The sequence below is a fragment of the Bacillus rossius genome, chromosome 16, assembly GCF_032445375.1.
Source record: "Bacillus rossius redtenbacheri isolate Brsri chromosome 16, Brsri_v3, whole genome shotgun sequence".
Lineage (NCBI taxonomy): Eukaryota > Metazoa > Arthropoda > Insecta > Phasmatodea > Bacillidae > Bacillus > Bacillus rossius.
Genome location: NC_086343.1, coordinates 25057551 through 25077901, shown reverse-complemented (window position 1 = coordinate 25077901; position 20351 = coordinate 25057551). Strand labels below are relative to the sequence as shown.

Sequence of the window (20351 nt, the reverse complement as noted above, 5' to 3'; positions counted from 1 at the left end):
TAAAATATTTGTTTGAAAAAAGGTTTAAGTTAAAATGGTTTGTTCTGTTTCCGGATTTTTTTAAATTTTTTTTTTAAACAATGAAAGGGGCTAGGAATAAAGCTGTGTGTTATTTATACACATAAAACTCCCGGTTTTGATTATTTTCTGGAAAGCACCGTATTTACGGGCCTACAACTTTTAACTCATTTCCAGGCGGCAACATGTCATGGCTAGCCCTCACACAAACCTGCAGTTGCGCCGTGCGCGCTTCGAGGAGACTGAAAATCAGGCGGGAGACTTGCACTTAGATCCGTTCCATAATGGCGCGGGAATTAAGGAGGCGGATCACGCAAACGGAAACGGATCCCCCGGACCATTTCACCGTCTCCTTCTTTTCACAGACGAGAGAGCCAAAACCCGAAGTTCCCCGAAGTTCATGTTTTTTTCCGTATCTTTAATGTAGCTATCCTAACCAAATCAACCGTCCACAATGTTTTAAAGTGTTTATAATGTAGCTAACCTAACCTAATTGACCATTATAATCCTTTTATCAACACCGCCACATTTATTTACAATGAACAAAAAAAACTCGAAGATGCACGATCGGGCGTTTGGCTCTCTCGTATGTGAAAAGAAGGCTTCCCCTCGTTTGCTGCTTCCACAATAAACGGGAACGAAACTTATGGCGACCAATGAGAATGCATTTTAAAGTTTATGAAATATTAATTAAAATATATTCATATTATTTATTTACGCTATGCTTAGAGAGCATACCACTGTCAGAATTTATGTGTGTAATAAAAATAAACGACTAATAAACAATAGAAACTAAATATTATTGTACTTGAAACAATTTCTTAACGTATTTAGAACGTATGCAAACATGGCTACCACGGCCGCCAAGTGCACTCTGCTTCCATTGGCCGCACGGAGCAACGTAAACGTAAGAGCTCAGCGTTGCCGAGCTGATCTGTGTGGGTCGGTCTACGTCTGCTTTCAATTGTAGGAAGTCTCTTTCGTGAGATCCGTCTCCGTCTCCGTTTCCGTTTCCGTTTCCGTGCCATTGTAGAACGGACCATTCGACGTCAGCGGGTAAACTTCTCTGTCAATATTGACAGTTGGAAATTTTTTTTTAAGAAACTTAACTTCGTACGAAGCCAGGATGCAGTTGCAGAAAATTATTTTTAATATGTCATAGATAGAGACATGCAAATTTCGCGGATTCATTTCGCGATAGGCTAGCATCAAAACAATTATACCTTCGTACCGCTTCTGCGATTGGCCCACATTTCATCCGGGGAACTGTGAGCCAATGGGAAACACTAAAACAAGAAAGTGCCGAATTACAGACAGCCTAGTTGAGACGTCTCACGCGTCAGTAGCCAATAAACAGGTGTCATTTCGGCGAGTATTTAAAGGACTGTGGAGTCTATCCTAGAGGTCAATGAATCCGCGAATTTTGCAGGTCTCTAGTCATAGATAGAGACCGGAAATATTCGCGGATTCATTTCGTAATAGGCTGAAATTCAAACATGTGTACAATTCTGCTGGTTCTTCTATTGGCTCGCAATTTAACTGGAGCTCTCTGGGCCAATGAGAGACTATCGACCAAAGAAGCGTCGAATCACAAGCTACCCAGTGGAGACGCCTCACGATTTAGTATCCAATGAACACGCGTGTTTACTTGAGATGTGCAGAGGATAATGGAGGCTATCCTAGAGGTCATTGAATCCGCGAAATTTTCCGGTCCCTAGTCGTAGATGAGCAGTGGAATATGTATAAAAAATGTATGACCTAAAAAAATAGAACTGAGTTTTATACAACACGTAAAGGGTGTCATCACGCCATTCATAAACGTCGCCATATTTATTGTAAGTCCCTGCATATAAGTGTCATTGCAGTTTTCTTTACAAGTTACGCTCTATGGTTTCGCTTTCCACGTGTTTTTTTCTTTGACAGCGGAAAATTTTTAAGACAAGTGCTAGTTTTCATTGACTTCTTAGGTTATGAAAAGTTGTAAACCTATAGTATTGTAAGTATAATAGGTTCGCCGTTACCCGAGACGAGACCACATGCCAGTTCTATACCTGGCGCGTACACTCATTAGGGACCGGAAATATGCGGGTTCAATGACCTGTAGGATGAACTCCATAGTTCTACGTACACTCGGTCAAATGCCACCCACTCATTGGCTGCTTTCTTGTGAGACGTTCCAGCGTAGCAGCCTGTGATTCGATAAAGCTTTGGTTGGGTGTTTCTCATTGGCCCAGAGTCATCCAGGTGCTGAGTTGTGAACCAATAACAGAGGCAGCACTGAGGTATATTGATTTGTATTTTAGCCTATCGTGAAATGAATTCACGAAATTTTCCGGTCTCTAACTATCATACATTACAGTAACTCTGCGGACTTTCCAACTGAGAATTAACCTCAAATAAACTAAGAATTCTCAGTTATTTCCAATAACTGGGTCTTCAAAGGATCTACACCGTAATTCATCTACCGAATTCTAATACGCGTTACGTGAAATAAATAAATATTATTTTTATTTTTGCGTGAGTATTAACCAGTTTTTGAACGTTATAAATTATTTTTATACCAAGATTATTCTTGTGGATTCATAACACAAGAAGGAGAACTTTGCTCCCGCTAAGGTTTAATTTATGAAGATCCAATGGTAAACTTCTTTCTTTGTAAATTTATGGGTGACAATATTTTAACAGTTTGAGAGGCGAATACCTTGCATATGTGCGAGCCATTGTTGACTGTTATTGCTACTATCGATTCAACAGCTCGTCGGAAGCACCAACCCCGTCAGCTAAAACCCGATGCTGCAGAAGGCGCGGCCGAAATACCACAACGCCGAAATGCCAAATTGACTACAACGCCGACAGCTAGAAAAATGCTGTGTACCACAACGCCGAAATACACTAACGCCGAAAAATGTCATTGCAAGACTGCCACAAAGGTTAGGTTAGGTTAGACTAGGTTAGGTTAGACTAGGTTAGGTTAAACTAGGTTAGGTTAGACTAGGTTAGGTTAGACTAGGTTAGGTTAGACTAGGTTAGGTTAGACTAGGTTAGGTTAGACTAGGTTAGGTTAGGCCAGGTTAGGTTAGGCCAGGATAGGCTATGTTAAGTTAGGTTAGGTTATATTACGCTAGGTTAGGTTAGGTTAGGTTAGGTTTGGTTTGTTGTGGTATTTCGGCGTTAAGTTACATTCAAGAAACCCACACAAATTCATTCAGTTGTTATTTCGGCGTTTTGGTGCACAGTATTTTTTCTATCTGTCGGCATTGTGGTCAATTTTGACATTCGGCATTATGGTATTTCGGCGTTGTGGTACACAGCAGTTTTCCAGCTGTCGGCGTTGTGGTCAATTTTGACATACGGCGTTATGGTATTTCGGCGTTGTGGTACACAGCAGTTTTCCAGCTGTCGGCGTTGTGGTCAATGTTGACATTCGGCGCTATGGTATTTCGGCGTTGTGGTAACGACCCAGGCGCGGCGGTCGTCGCCTCCAGAAGGGGAAAGCCGGCGCTCCAAGGCAGTCCAGTTCTTCGGGCGGTCTTCGGCGGTCCGCGCGCCGCGGGGTCGAGCCGCGATGTAGGTCGACTTGCTGCTGCCCTGCAGGCGCCGACGAAACCTTTTACACCATCAGGCCATTCAAAATGATCATTTTTGACATTACAACGTCTAATAAAACGATGAACGCCGGCTGCACGCACGAAAAAGAATGACTCATTGTCCCGTTACGCTCATTGTACGCTTGCGCCGCACCTATCTCTCTTCCACTCGATTGGAACAACCATCGATTTGACTTTTTCGAGGCAAATTAAACTTGAAACACCCCCATTCGTTTCCTACTTTTCCTATCATCGTCTTATCCTTAACAGAATAACACAGATTGGAAGAAGTTAAATAGCAAACATGTATAAAAGTTATAGTTAAAATCATCTTTAAGTTAAGGTAATAAACATATTTGAATTAATGTGTGCAAATAAAAGTAAATTTATCAATTAAATTGTAGATTTCATTTCACTCCTTCTTTGTATCCATACAAAATAGTGATAATTCAATAAAAATGATTCAATTTTATTCATAAAAGTATGCAATCATTTCATCAATGTTTTGTTATGACGTTGTCACGTTAAACTATCGTCCGTAAACCGACCTTACAGACAACCAATTTTTTCTGGTTATAAGCTTCTGTTTGAAAAAAATTTAATAACCCTTAAAATCCTCCACTAACAGATTACCACACAGACCTGTGCGAGTTTAAATACACTCATAAATGGTGTGGTAAGAAAACATCCATATCAATGGCGATGCAGTTGCTGACTACATCGGTGTAAATTTACACGGTTTATATTTTACCCTGTAAACCACGTTCCCAAATATTGCTAATCTGCTTTCCCTGTAAATTGGTTTTCGAAAAGTATTCAGCATTGTGTGGGTAATGTTTCAATACGTACCCTACCGATTTTGTATTTTTTTTTCTTTTCTTAATTCGGTCAACAGAAGCTGTTATGTAAAATAATTTATTTTCCACCCCAATGCGCTTACGAATTTTCTGCCTTGCATATTGACGTAGTGGGCGGAAGTCCAACATTTTGAATTCTCCTTGTGCCCGCCGTTCTATGCCCGGATGTGTCAGTCGGACCACATGGCCCGTAACTTCCTTGACGGCAATGAAGTTTGCGACACACCCTGTTGCATGTACGTCAGAGAAGAAGCTGCGCTCCGAGAAGGCATTTATTTTTCTCGGCAAGCGACGCTGCTTTGTTAAGGTAGGTCCAGACGTGCGAAAACGTATCGTAACGCAGCACCGGAGCGCAACCTGTCATCGTAACAGGACATGATTGTGACACACACTGTTCGTGCAACAGGGCATCGACAATTAACAGACGTCTGCAACACCAGGCGCAGTTTCGCAATTCAGTTCTTGTGAAAACGTGTCGGTGTACAGGCGTGATATAAGTACGTGTAGTGATGGCAATGCACAGTTTATAATTACAACTTATTTCTTACTTGTGTTTACCCGGTCCTGTACGCTCGCGTCTTTTTAATTTTTCGTTTTTGACGTGACAACGTCTAATAAATCGATGAACTCCGGCTGCACGCACGAAAACGTGTCCCGTTACGCACATTGTTCCGTTACGCTATGTCCCGTTACGCACATTGTTCCGTTACGCTGTGTCCCGTTACGCACATTGTTCCGTTACGCTGTGTCCCGTTACGATCATTGTGCGCTTGGGCCGCATCTATCTTTCTTCCACTCGATTGGAACAACCATCGATTTGACTTTTTCGAGGCACATTAAACTTGAAACAATCCCATTCGTTTCCTACTTTTCCTATCATCGTCATATTCTTAACAGAATAACACAGATTGGAAGAAGTTAAATAGCAAACATGTATAAAAGTTTAAGTTTTATTAACTTCTTCGTTAAAGTAATAAACATATTTGAATTAATGAGTGCAAATAAAAGTATATTTATCAATTAAATTGTAGATTTCATTTTACTCCTTCTTTGTATCCATACAAAATAGTGATAATTCAATAAAAATGATTCAATTTTATTCATTAAACTATGCAATCATTTCATCGATGTTTTTTTATGACGTTGTCACGTTAAACTATCGTCCGTAAACCGACTTTACAGACAACCAATTTTTCCTTCTGAACGTTGAAAATATATTGTCAACATTTCTTTTGCATTCGAATGCCGTAGTTTGAAAATGTCCCGCAAGTTCGTCCCAAGAATATATTTAGTTTATTTTGGACGTGAATACGTCTTTAAAATTGCTTCCATATTTGGAGTCAATTCGAAAAACGAATGATAAAAAAATCGGGGGATACAGTTTGGTGTTGCAGCTACATATCTATTATCTCCACTGGATATCTAAAGGATCAAAGAATTCGTTACTCTAAGTGAGGATGTGACGCATTGCGCGCGGTGGAGGGGGAAGCGCCGCCATTTTGAGGTCATTTGTTTGCGTTTAGAGATTCCCATTTAGTATAACTTTTGACTCGGAGAAGCTACGACGTTATTTTGAGTTTTAGTCGTCAGTTCTCATCAAAATCTATCGATTGCATATTTATAACATTAATGTAATATAGTCAATATATATGGTGTTAAAATAAAAAATAGCGTATTTTATATTTTGTATAGAAAGTATGACCTGTTACGTACACGCATTCACGAACAACACACGGTCGTGTCCATGACACAGCCTCAACCAATTTTTTTTAATATTATATCATGATATCTATGTTGTTTTAAGACCCAAAACACTTCCTTACGGCGATGAACTTGGATAAATTGCACCGTACGTTGTTCCGTCCGCTCTGTGTTCGAAACTGAGTCACTGTGACGCAGCCCCTGAAAGTAATGCCAGTAGCATGCGCAGAGCGATAGCGCAACACCCACGCAAACACACGCAAACACGCAAATGTGTTGACGATGTTGCAGTTTACGTTGCGGCGTCCAAAATGTGACGCGGGATGGCGTTTCGCGTTTTACGATGCGTTGTCGAATTCGAGAGCGAGAAAGTACAAGACTTGATGTAAGCTTTTGGACATACGCCATCGCTAAGCACATGTATGTCTGTAGAAGAAAACTACAAAAAACCAAAAAGACAAAACCAAAAACACAAATTAAGTAAAAAAATTATTGCTGTTGTCAATGGGATAGAGACCTGCCTGAGGACGGGAGCAGATAGCAGTTCCCGAAACGTCGCTTGTTTCTGTTTTGGAAAACTATTGTGTTCGTTTCGTCTTTTCGTTTTGTCATTTTTTGTCTCGTTTCAACTGTTGTGCTGAATTTTTTTGGGTTCAATATTTTTGTGCTGCCATCATTTGTGGGGGTGTTTTCGTTCCTTTAGTCCAATTTGCTTTGTTTTTCTTTGTTTGTTGACCATATTCCTGTTATGGAATATTATATGGTGTTTATATCCTATTAACAACAGCAATTTTTTTGCTTAATTTGTGTTTTTGTTTTTGTCTTTTAGGTTTTTTGTAGTTTTCTTCTACAGACGTACATGTGCTTAGCAATGGCGTATGTCCAAAAGCTTACATCAAGTCATACACTCCCATTGCACAAATCTTTCAAAGATAATGAGAAAGTACAAGCTCAGCAGATCCGTCGTCACCGAGTCGAGGGCAACTATCGAACCATCGCTGCTGTTGTTACCTGCGCGCTCATGGTCCTTTGTCCGCGTCACGTGACTGTCCAGAGTCCCTCGCTCTCGATGGCTTGTGCAACTGCAGCTCTGCCAGTCACGGGGAAAGATCACTTTACATGCAACGGTGTTGCGCTGGTCGTGAATTGCGTTTTCCGCGCTGTTCACAAACGCAACTCTATTTGAAAACCACGTGTCACGTAATCTCTAAGGCACCGCTTGCCTCTTCCTGCTCAATTGGCCTTCCCATCTTTAATGTGAGAGTGATTAAAACTGACATATTAAAACATAAAACTAGAGACTGGAAAAATTCGCGGATTCATTTAACGATAGACCAAAATTCAAATAGTTATACCTCAGTGCTGCCTCTGCTATTGGCCCACAACTCACCTAGAGGACTCTGGGACAATGAGAAACACCCAACCAAAGCTGTATCGAATCACAGGCTGCTACGTTGGGACGTCTCACAAGACAGCAGCCAATGAGTGGGTGGCATTTTACCGATGTACGTAGAACAATGGAGTTCATCCTACAGGTCATTGAACCCGCGAATTTTTCCGGTCCCTACATATAACTGTGAATAAGTTTTGGTTTTCAGTTTCAACCAAGTAGAATATATTCCGTCAATACTAGTGTACCTTGAAACTATTAGACGAGCCACTTCAAACTATAACCGCCAAGTATACATACCAAAATTTTTCTCCATAGTCACACGAAAAATAAATGTTATTCACGGTAGTATTCGTTACCTAAAGTTTATTAGTTAACTAACTCAGAACATTTTTGTTTTCTCGATAATCATATTAGAGTATTAAAAAAAAATTAAAATTGCTGGCCATTCTGCAGAAAAATATTTGTCCTTCCTTTCAAGGAATTTCACCTTTTTACCACAGAACATACTCGGAAGTCGTAACCTAGCTCAGTTTCCACGAAGGAACTGTTATATGGATCTATGAAATACACTTTGTCTATTTTAGGTAAATACTTAATTGAAAATTTCGTAAAGAAACTGTTACTACTAACAGTGTACGAGGACCAAATTGAAAAAATTCTGGGATTAAAATCAAATTAACTTTTACGACTAGGTATACTTACGGCAGTATCCTTAACCATAATTTCACAAATATTACCATGAAGACACTCAACAAAGCAAGAATAGGAATTTTTATGTAAATTTATTTTAAATATTTTTATGATCTTAGTGGCAGCCAAATTCTTGACGCCAAATGCCCAAACAGCGCTGAGAGAGATAGGAGTGCTGTCATAATTTATAAACTAAAAAAAAAGGAACATGTAACTTAGAAACCAGAAATACAGAATTTTCTAATCTTGTGGTTATAATTTTTGATAGTTCTAAGAAATTTAATTCTCACTTGTGATAAATTTAAGTAATGAGTTTCTAAGCTGTGGCATTTCTAAGTTATATCTCTAATTTGTAATTTTTAAGTTACTACATTTGTACGCTGTGATTTGGTAAGCCATGATGGTTGAAAGTTATTCTAAGTTATGGTCGATATAGTTTATGAAGGTTATAAGTTATGTTTACCCTAAAGGATCCTTAAAACATGCATCCTAAATGTTTTCAGATTTTTGTTGATTTTTTAAATTGTTTTAAGGAGCCTCACAGATTCGTTTATGAAGACTTTAGTGGAAGGACGAGTCGCTAGCGTCCTTTTATGCATCCTCTAGCCTTTGAGATTTTCGAGACGCTATTTTTATACTCTCTATAAACTCTATATAAGTTATTCTTTCAATACTGTAAAATAATTAAAAGTTTAACTATGGAAAATTACCATAAAGTTAAATTGGAAGAATTTTTAACCGCAAACAAATGACTCCCGAAAAAGTATTTTTTGGTTGATTTGCCAGGATGTGTTAACGTTTAAAAGAAAATTTCCAAACATCCTTTCACAGCTAGTTTATCTCTAAACGCAGCCATAAAATTCAACAATCCTTGGCTGGGCTGCATCGGTAAAGGTCATGCATGTCCTCACTATTCGAGAAAAACCTTTAGTGTGAACAATAATCGGGAAGTCCAAAATTCACAGTTATCACACAGGAAAATTGGTTCACAAAAATTCACGTCGTGGTACATTAAAAAAAAGTGGGAAATTCCATAAAACCTAATAACATGCAGCATGATTCACGAGGAGTTAACGACCCTTAAAATTCATCTTCTGCGTGAAAACCATCTCATAAATTTGCATTGTTATAAATTACAGAAAATTCAACAACTTTTCATTAAGAATTTAACTAAAAAAAAATTGGTTGTCTCTAAAGTATCTTTACGGACGATAGTTAACGTGACAACGTCATAACAAAAAATTGATGAAATGATTGCATACTTTTATGAATAAAATTGAATCATTTTTATTGAATTATCACTATTTTGTATGTATACAAAGAAGGAGTGAAATGAAATCCACAATTTAATTGATAAATTTACTTTTATTTGCACTCATTAATTCTAATATGTTTATTACTTTAACGAACAGATTATTTTAACTATAACTTTTAAACATGTTTGCTATTTAACTTCTTCCAATCTGTGTTATTCTGTTAAGAATAGGACGATGATAGGAAAAGTAGGAAACGAATGGGAGTGTTTCAAGTTTAATGTGCCTCGAAAAAGTCAAATCGATGGTTGTTCCAATCGAGTGCAAGAGAGATAGACGCGGCGCAAGCGTACAATGAGCGTAGCGGGACAATGTGCGTAACGGGACAATGAGTTATCCTTTTTCGTGCGTGCAGCCGGCGTTGATAAATTTATTAGACGTCACGTCAAAAATGTTCGTCGTAATTTGACTGATTGTTCGGGTAAAATTACGCCATATTTTGACTCCTGAGTTGTACGTTTCGTTCCAAACAAAGGTGAACACACACGTTGTCTAGAGAAGAGAGTTCTTGCTGTAAACTAAAACGTTTTTTGAAGATTTTGTTAATATACCAAAAAATTTCTTTTGGATTCACGTTCAAAGTATCCGTGTCCGTAAATTTACGAAGATAACCGTACATTTACGAAGATTCCTGGACAATTTGTGACTAGCGTTCGTCGTAAATTGAATGTAAAATTTTTAACAGAATGTGTCCTATTTTATACATTGACAGAATAATTAGACCAGTTGTAAATGGGTTACAACGAAAAGCTTCTTTCGTGAGGGGATGGATAAAGGACATTGTTCCCTAAAGGATTGCATTAACACGTGTCATGTACGAGCAACATGTGAGGTACATGAAAGTGCGGCCAAGAGTGAGGAAATATACGGAAAACATTAACGAACATGCTTTGTAAGCTTTTTAAAAAAAATGGAAATTATGATATGTAAATAATGCGTTATGATAATACTTCATATTATTAAACTCTGAATGGGTAATTTTTGTAGACCTATAGATTTTTTATGTTACAAATTACTCCATTAAGAGGGATTATGCCTCGACATCTTGAAATTTCAATTATTTTGGTACTGCTTGCAATAAATCTTCCGTGGTATTTTTTGGTGGGTTTGACATGCCATATGACTCAGCTTTGGCTACTCGTTGAATTCAACACTAGAGAACTGATGTGATTATCGTGATAACCGTATTCGCCCGCGAGAAAAAATTTTTTTTCTTCGTGGCGCTTACAGACTAGAGACTGTTATTAATTGTGTTATTTAAAAAATAAATGTTTAGAATGTCTGGGAGATACGGTTTATGTCTTGACATGCCAAAATTTGAGGTGAACAGTTAAAGATTATAATTATAGCAAAAAAAAAACTGAAAAATTCTAGAGGGCTGGGCCTGACCCCTCTTTAATATTGGGAACAGGGCACCAATTAGTAGAGACCGGAAAAATTCGCGATTTAAATGACCTGTAGGATAAACTCCATGATCCTCTATGCATGCGGGAAAATGACATCTGCTCATTGGATACTGACTCGTGATACCTGTTAACTGGGACGCTAGTGATTCGATACTTCTTTTGTTTAAGGTTTTTCATTGGCCGAGCGTCATTCAGATAAACTGTTGCCCAATCACTGATGCGGTAAAAAGGCAAACGTTTTTGGATTCTAGCCTATCGCGAAATTAATCCGCGAATTTTTCCGGTCTCTACCAATTGGTATGCCATTTTCCTGCAAACGATGTAAGGAATACGCTTTATAAATGGTGGTAGCTCATCGTTACTTCTGCCCGTTTCGTAATGTCATGTCCTGAACAGGAAGCTTCAGAGTTCGGATAGACGGAAAGAAGTAGTCTCTCCCCATCTTCTCTCGTCCTCAGCTGTTGTTCGGCTGTGCCTCCCACCTTACTGGTATCGCGCGACGGCCTAAAGGGGGACAATGTCAAGGCCTATTCGTCTCCGAGAAGGAGGTCAGCTATTGGGTCCGTGCACCATCCTCCATCCTCGGCCACCTTGAGTGGTGTATTGGCTGGTGGGAGGGGAAGGGGGAACCCTCTAACATACATCTCGAGAGCCGCAAGATAACTTTCCTTTCGAACCAAGACAACCAAGACCTCTATGCAAGCCAGTGCAGCAAGGTCGTGTCGAGATCGAAAAACAATTTTTATTTTTGTCGCAATAGTCACTTGATTTCGTTACATAGAAATAACATTTTTTTTTTTTTTTTCAGAAATATAATTTTACGTACTTTCTATGCAACGAAAAGTCGCTAAGTAATGAAACACAAAATAATAAATTCACCATGCTGATTTAAGCCTGAATTATAAAAATAAATTGTGGTTTTTCGACTTAATTTGGAAATTTAAACCAGGCTGGTGGTATGAATAAATATATTTTTAAAAAAATTAACAAAGAATTTAATAAAACTAGTGAATTTGCTGTAATGATTAACCGTTAAGATCATTTCATAATTATTTTAACGTTAATATCATCGATGTACATGTATATAAATAAATATCTTAAAATTTATGAAATTATAGTTTACTAAAGTAAGGAAAAATAGTATTCCAACTCCTTCTACATATGTTTGACGTTTTCTTGTTCGTAATTAATTATTATAAGCGTGACCGTATTTTGAAACGGCATAAAAAAATGTACTTTCTATCAAGTTCTTTAGTCTTGTTTTTTCATTTTAAAAGTCAGAAATTTGACCATATTCCAAAAACATCACTCCTGGAGCAAGTTGTGAGGTTTGTTTGTGAAACTGACAACGTTAAGTTGCTTGCAATAAATTTTGGCCGAAAAAAAAGTGGTAGAAAAAGGGCAGGGCAAGACGGACAATCTCCCATTGTCCCGCGCGTATTGGGGCCCGTGCAGATGTTTTATCATTTTCATTTTACTTGTCCTACAAGTGTCCTGCTGAAAATATGGAAATGAATGGGAAAAGGAAAGTTAAAGTTTTATTTTCTTGCATCTTAATCTGCTGGTCAGTGCCTGTTTTCAATTAATGATTTCGTATTTGAAAAAATTTAAAAAGGTTCGCTGCCACGTACAATGACGTGATTGTACCAGAAATTTGATCTCAATCATTTATAAAACTGAATCGAGGGATGATTTATCAGGAAAGAACATCAAAATATCGTAATGATGAATTAGCAAAACCTTCGTTGAAATTTTAAGTTTCAGGTTGGGATGAAAATGTTTGAAAGAGCTATTTTTTTTTCAAATTTTCCCGCCGAGTCCAGGGCCGTCACCAGACACAGGCTACGTGGATCGTTGTTGCTTCTTTCCAGAAGTGTCGAGTTGGAGACAAGTTGCGTGGCACGGACTGTAGAGAACGCGCGTGCACGCGACTGCTGATGGCGAGGAACAGGCGTCGACGACCACGAAGAAAGCAAGTGCGTCAACGTTCTACTTTCTCCGGCAGACACTCGCATCTGCATGAGGTGGAGAGAAATAAAAAATAATAATAATACCGTTAGGAAAACGGGCACTGACCTCCTCCAAGTCTTCTTTCTGTCCGTCAATGAGCGATGGTCCACTCTTTCGACCATAGCCGTCCACATGGTGGGATATATGGCAAGAGTTGCGCCATTGATAATTTTAAGGGGAGGGGAAGAGGGATTTAAAAAACCTTGTGGGGGAGGGGGGGTGTTTAATAAGAAAAAATAAATAAAAAATCTAAAAAAAATTTTTTAGGTGATTCAAATTATCCATAAAGTTCAATATTTAACTTAGTATTTTATATTTTATATTTTATATTGACACTAAAACACGATTTTTTGTGTGTGTTTTGAGGGGTTGAGGGTAGAGAGACTGTTGATTTAAAGGGGAGAAAGGGAAAATGTGCCTTCATTATTGGCGGGGCGGTGGTGATCCCTGTATTTGATTGCCACTACTGTATTTTTGCTGAACCTTAAAATCAGTCACATTTATTTATGAAATTAAATAAATTATAATCTTTGAATTTTCCGTTATTTCCCAGTTATTTTTCGTACATTCTAAGTAGAAGGGTGGAACTTTTTGGGCCATGAGGCTTTTTGGATCAAAATAATGAGAAAAATTCCACATTTTTTATTCAAAGCTAAGACGCCATTTCCCGTATGAAAGCTTGTGAGTGAAGTTGTTAATGCAAGCACTAGAAGATTTAAACTTTTTTTAAACGTATCCCATGTGATATCAATTCAGAATTTTTGAGGCAAGTATTTTTTGTGAATTAGTGGCGGTGATGTAGTTTTCAATGTTCTTTCTTTATACCACAGCCTGTGTCGCCTAAAACCTCGGTGGTTTAGAAACATGAACATCAATAATTGCATTACTAGCTATTGTTCCAACAACCATACATTATTCTCAGTGTTAACTCCCAGCGAAATTGACACCTGCATATAAACTCTCTTAAACACAATATTAAAATAATTAGGAACTTCGCCGAAACACGCAAAAAAAACCAGTCCAAAGATTTCCAAGAAAAGTATGTCGGTAAAATTACTATAAACAGAAAAAAATTCTGTACTTTTACAAAAGGCTCCTTTGGATCAGTCATCAAGAAATAGTTTGTATTCGCTAAAACACAGTACTATTTTGATTATATGAAATAGGGTTTTCAAGATAGTACTGAGAATTTCGTACGAAAATTGGCAGATGATTCTATATTTTAATTGATTTTTAATTAAAATAAAAAAAATTTTCAACCATGGAAGAGATAATCGAATATAGAATAATTGGAATATAGTTGGTCTTATTAATGTGCGCAGTTACCATTGAAAAGCTATTCAGGAAACAGTTTACAAATAACTTTAACTATTGGAGGTTCTGGGAGAACACAAATCAGATATCCGTTAGTACGAATCCGAACCCAGTACTACTGGGAATATTATTTTGTCGTTATAGTTGTTTTCAGGTAAACGTGTTAATTTACAAATGTCTGTATTTTAACATGAATAATTCTGTTCAGTTTATAAAAAAAATACCGTGTAATGTGACATTTGTTGAGGTGGTTTAAGCTTTTGTTTGAATAGATATGTTAATTTTATTTGCATATTGTTCCGACAATACTTTAACTGTAATGCTTGAAATTTGTTCATCATTAGGATTACGACAATACTTTAACTGTAATGCTTGAAATTTTTTCATCATTAGGATTACGACAATACTTTAACTGTAATGCTTGAAATTTGTTCATCATTAGGATTACGACAATACTTTAACTGTAATGCTTGAAATTTGTTAATCATTAGGCCCAGGAAAAGCAGAAGCTATGTCGCAACCACTCTAGCACGGTCAAGAGACTCAGGAAGAGCTAGGTCATTCAACCTCCCGGTAATAACATGCCTGAGGGCACAATTAGAGTAATTACTCACAGCTCAAAGCTCTGTGCTGATTTCCACCTCAACCAGCAACTTTTTTTTAGACATTAATTAGCCTGGACCGCATGTCATTAAAAAAAATCCTAGCCAAACCTCTCACCTCCGTAGGCACACTGTCTTAAACGGAAAAAAACATACAATTCCTAGTTCCAAGACACAATTTCTATGTCATGCAGTTACTACGTGATTGTTTTCTTATAAAAATATCGCATAAGATAAAGACTAAATTGCAAAAGGAGTACAAACAAATTAAAATAATTATACAGACGTAAATAAAAATACATTTATTGTAAACAATTTATTTAAAGTCAATTTGACCCAAACAAATACTCTGTCAACAGCATCTAAAGTTTAAAAAAATTCAGTCTTCCTTTGATACATAATAACATTCTCAAAAATTAACAACGATGTGTAGCTATAAAAATTTCACGTTTAACCTACTTATAAAATTTTAAGCATTATATATTAAATCTAAAGTAACTTAAATACAATTATTTTAAAGTGAAAATTCATAATTATTATACTAATAGTATTAATATAGGACATTGTTTAACAAATAACTCATACATATCTACTTCTCTGAAGACTTTAGAACCTTTAAATGTAATTAAAACTTTATTAATACAAATTTACACATCATTATCACATTCGCTTAAAACCACGATATTTTTCGAAACTTTAGGGAAATATTCACGAGAAGAGACACGTGGGAAATCTTAATTCACAGAGAAAAATTTTTTTTTTCAATTTACCCTAACACAAAAAAAAATTTCAATGTCAAACCATCCATGGTATTATTTAAACCGTAGGAAATATTTCTCCATATTTTATTCTCTTATTTTAAAATATATGTTTATGGAAACTTTAAAAAAGTTTATGTTCATAAAAAGTAATTAAATAAATGTTTTTGAACAAGTACAAGACACATGTTAAGCACATACAATAATTGATCCCATCAATAAAATAAATGCCAAAATTTACGAATAAATAATAAACATACCTCTCATCCTAATTTTAACATTTGAGGCTGTGATTATTTAAATGGAATGACAAAAGTGTAAAATCTAAACAACATTTCTTAACATACACACTAAAGTTCTGGCAACTTTAAATGTGCATTTTACCATCTCCCTTTTTAAAGGGAAGAATTATTAGAGGGGAAATTCGATTCGCCAAATCTTCACGCATGTACATGCTGAATTCGCTAAACGTTTGATTCGAAATTATTGAAAATTAACTCCAGAGGTGGGTGTGTCTGGTGCTAAGAAATCTCAACATATTTTTTTTAGGTGGAACTATCCATAATATATTATACACGGCAAAATTTTCTGCACTTCTACAAGGAAAATTCTTTGAAATTTAGTTCCGAACGATATCACTTGTGAGACTGCAAGGCAGAGTCTTGTAAAATTACAAATTCAACGCTTTGCATTGAAGTTTTACAAGTGATATCGTTGGCAACTGAGTTTTTAAGGACTTTACTTGTAAATTACAAAAAATATTACAGTGTAATGTTATCCCCGGGATGACATTACCTATAACTTGTCTAAATGCATAAACATAAATCTATAAATGTATATAAATAAACTCGATATGTCAGTGAGTGATTCAGATGGAATGTTAAAAAAGTTTCGGCATAAAATACAAAATGACAACTAAGTTTGTATTAGAACCAAAAAGTATAATTTTTTTATGTTTTTTCAGTCTTGCGAAGTTCACTTATGTAATTAAAAAGTAATATTTTGATGAGCAAATAAACTGGAATGAATAAAGATATGGAAAGTTAGAATATTATGTAATTCCAACATGAGTGGTACAAAATATTACTTATATTTTAATTAAACGATTGCAATAAAATCTGACTCATAAATGTCCCTCCGTCTTTTCGTGCAATCCATGATTGTATATTAATGGATTGGCTAACATTCACTTGCTGCAATGTGTCGCAAACAAAACGAAGACCTTGTACTCTTCAAAATGTGTCAATGCTACCTATTATTTGAACCATATTTTTTCACTGACAGTAAATACTTAATTTCCGCACCAATGAGCTGTAAAAATACTCTTATTAACATCATCCATGATGATCATCAATATAACTTTGTAATTTTGCAAGATAAACTAAAGATGGGTTATGGGTTGCAGAATACTGATTTTATATCAACTGAAAAGATGAACAGACGATAGCCAGCAAAATATAAAACAGAAAAGTTCACAAGGGACCACGAAATCTACTTCAGTAACAGAATAAATTATATGTATTAAAAAATTCTAAGTCAAAACTTATAACAGTTTCATATTATGCCTTCGGCCCAGTTTATCTGGGTGTGTATAAAGTGAAGTAAAGTTTTCAGGGCAATTATGTCTACTACTACCATAAAAAATTTTCTCAGTGGCAACAACATATTTAAAGCACACATGTGCGAGGACTTGAATCTCCCTGTTGACATATTTATAAACTGTAAGTCCTCCTAATGTCGAGATGACTCGAAAGCTGGGTCCTTTAACAAGAGCAACATTTCGAACTGGACGCAGTGTCCACTTTGGATCCTCCTAGAACTAGGACAACTTGGGCGAGGGACCTTTCACATGAGATACAAGCACAGGACCTATATGCCAATTAATAATGCCACTTAATGCCAAGATGACGATTTACAATGGAGTTCACCTAATGCCAAGACGACGAGGATAATAGATTCTCTCCCATGATGGACATCTCTGGCCCAACTGAACGCCGATGAGACTTCTATGTGGCACAAAGACTTTGCTGACGGTAGTTTTATATGAGATATATTTCTGACACCAACTATCTGCTATTATGGTCCACCTGTTTCCGAAAGACACCGATGATGAATTCTCTCACATAGCGGACATCTCGAACACGATTGAACTGCCCTGGTGAAAACTTTTCGAGGCAGGAAGACTTGGCTGAGGGTCCCTCCCCGTGAAAAATATATCTGACTGGACCCATCTGCCACTACTTGTCCACCTGGTCCCAATAAGAACCCTAATTATGTATTATTTTATATGACTTATATTTTGGGCAGCACTTTCTCAAACCTGGACAACATAGGGGAAAATGAGAAACATATCTGATAGGACACATATTCCTTTATAACTATTTCTGTTGTGATGACACCGATGGTGGATTCTGTCTTATGACTGATGTCTTGGGCAAGATTCTGCTGCTGCCATTGATATTCCTCGAACTAGGATGACTTTGGTGTGGGTCGTTTCACACGAGAGACATTCCTGACCAGGGCCCATCTGCCACTGTGGGTCCTCTTGGCGACGGGACGACAGGCATGGCGGGTTTCCTCAGATCAGCGACATATCGGGCAGCACCCAGCTGCCGCACGTGGGGAAGTCGCTGGGCAGCGAAGGCAGGTCCCAGTCCTGGCCCACGTGCAGGACCACGCTCAGGCCGTTCATCCAGTAGGACACGCGCTCCTCGTGCAGCAGCCAGTAGCCTGCGGACACCACATCCCCAACATGCTCCCATTGGCCCTGCCGCATCAAGCCGGGAGAAGCCAGCAACGAGGCTAGGCCGCAACTGCAACTTTGGGATTTTGACTTTCCACTGATTGCAGTTTTTTTAAGAACAGTTGTTTCACAAATAAGGCTACCATATTAAATCAGTTTGTAATATTTTATTTTGTAAAAACTGAACATAATATGTGTGACCATAAAGGTACATGAATTCCAAATTTTCTTGGTTAAATTGTATGTGATTCATAGTGTCAAACCCTGCACAGTTATGGCACAGAGGCTTAAGGTGGCGGGACTTATAACATGAAATTGAACATCGAACCACAAGGTATCGACTCAGTGCTCATTATTCTGAGTCATGAAATGATGTTGGAAACTAATACATAACCCTCACCACACGAGTGGGATGTGTTTGTTACTATAGACACCGAGTACCCGAGAAGACGAGTGATTTTAACATCCAACCAGTTTATGAAAATGTTAACAATTTATAAAATGTACACTTTGTGTATAATGTTTATTTTCTGGTATAATAATAATTTTAATAATACAAAATATAATATATATATTTAAGTACTCTTACTAAAAATAATTTTTTAAATTACTCTCTTTCATTCAAATTTTAATATTATTTCTCTCTAAAGTAGTGTGCTATAGTGAGCTGTAATATTTTCATTGTCACATTTCAGCAATAATTTTGGTGCTCTGTTAAAACACGACAAATGTTGAACCTGCATAATACTGAAATCTGTATCTTTGAAAGCAAAACCATAGTTTGTGCCAGTAGGGCAACATTACAAAAGTAAAAAAAGTGTTCTTTCCATGATAATACGATTTTCATTAACCTCTATAAGTGTGTGGGCCAGCAAATAGAAATTCATTATTTATTTCTACTGAAATTTCAATTTTTTTTCCACCATTCACATGTACATAACTTTGTAAGTGGGCTTTTAAGAAGAATCACTCTGCATCAAAAACCAATCTATGGAGCAAGCTCGCGATGTCTTTAAAACAAACGGCCACTTGGGTTATCGTCTTAGTGGGAGGCGGATGAACAAGCCACCCATCCACCTCTCTAAGAACAGATGTCTTTAAAATCAATCAGCGGTCACAGGGGTTATCATCTTAGTGGGAGGCGGGTAAAAATGCCCCCAACCACTTCTCTAAGATCTATGGAACAAGCTTGCGATGTCTTTCAAATCAAGGGTCACCTGGATTATCGCCTTAGTGGGAGGCGGGTGATCAAGCCACCCAACCGACTCTCTAGGGACAGATTTTTATTCATCACCAATCTATGGAGCAAGCTTGCGATGTCATCGGCGGTCACCTGGGTTGTCGGCCTTGAACCGCAGTGCCACGACGCCCTTTTCGGGCACGGTGATTGTGTCCTTGAGCACAGGGCTGCCGTCCAGGTTCCTCCGCAGCAGCTGGCCCGCGGCGTCCATCTCCTTGGCCGCCTCCAGCGAGGTGGCCGCCGCCAGCTGCGCCGCCCCCACCACGCGGAACGAGTGCCCATGCAGGTGAAACACGTGGCCTTGCTTCGTCTCGTCCCCTGCGCATTCACGCCACGCTGTCTCGCACACAACACACAACACCACGGGTCGTGCTTTATCAACATCATCATCTTAGCTCTCGGCATGACGCATTCCGTGGGAGTAATTTGGTGAGTGTGGAACGGAAATACCTAACAACGGTGCTGCGTCCAAGCGGGAGTCTCGTGATTAGTAAACTCTCGTAAATATATTTTTTTATAGTTTTATAAAATTCATGGCCACCCATTAAAGTAACAACCTCACTCGATGGCACTTAACTTTGACAATATTCTGCCTTAAAGTATACGCCTCTACCCTCGGCCACCATGACATAATGAATTAAATTTAAGTCTTATAAATATATATATGAATTAAGAATTTTATAAAAAAAGCAGTTTAAATAAAAATTATTATGTAACCT

At 37.6% G+C, this 20351-nt stretch overlaps 1 protein-coding gene across 1 annotated transcript in view; it reads right to left on the bottom strand.

Annotated features, from left to right (window-relative positions):
* Nucleotides 1-15192: 15192 nt before the first annotated feature.
* Nucleotides 15193-20351, bottom strand: part of LOC134540063 (uncharacterized) — a 62871-nt gene continuing 57712 nt past the window's right edge. The window contains exons 10-11 of the mRNA XM_063382522.1: nt 19726-19950; nt 15193-18379 (exon numbers count right to left, since the gene is read on the bottom strand). Of these exons, the coding sequence (XP_063238592.1) occupies nt 18228-18379; nt 19726-19950 (377 nt within the window). The 3' untranslated portion in view covers nt 15193-18227. The remainder of the gene's footprint in view (nt 18380-19725; nt 19951-20351) is intronic.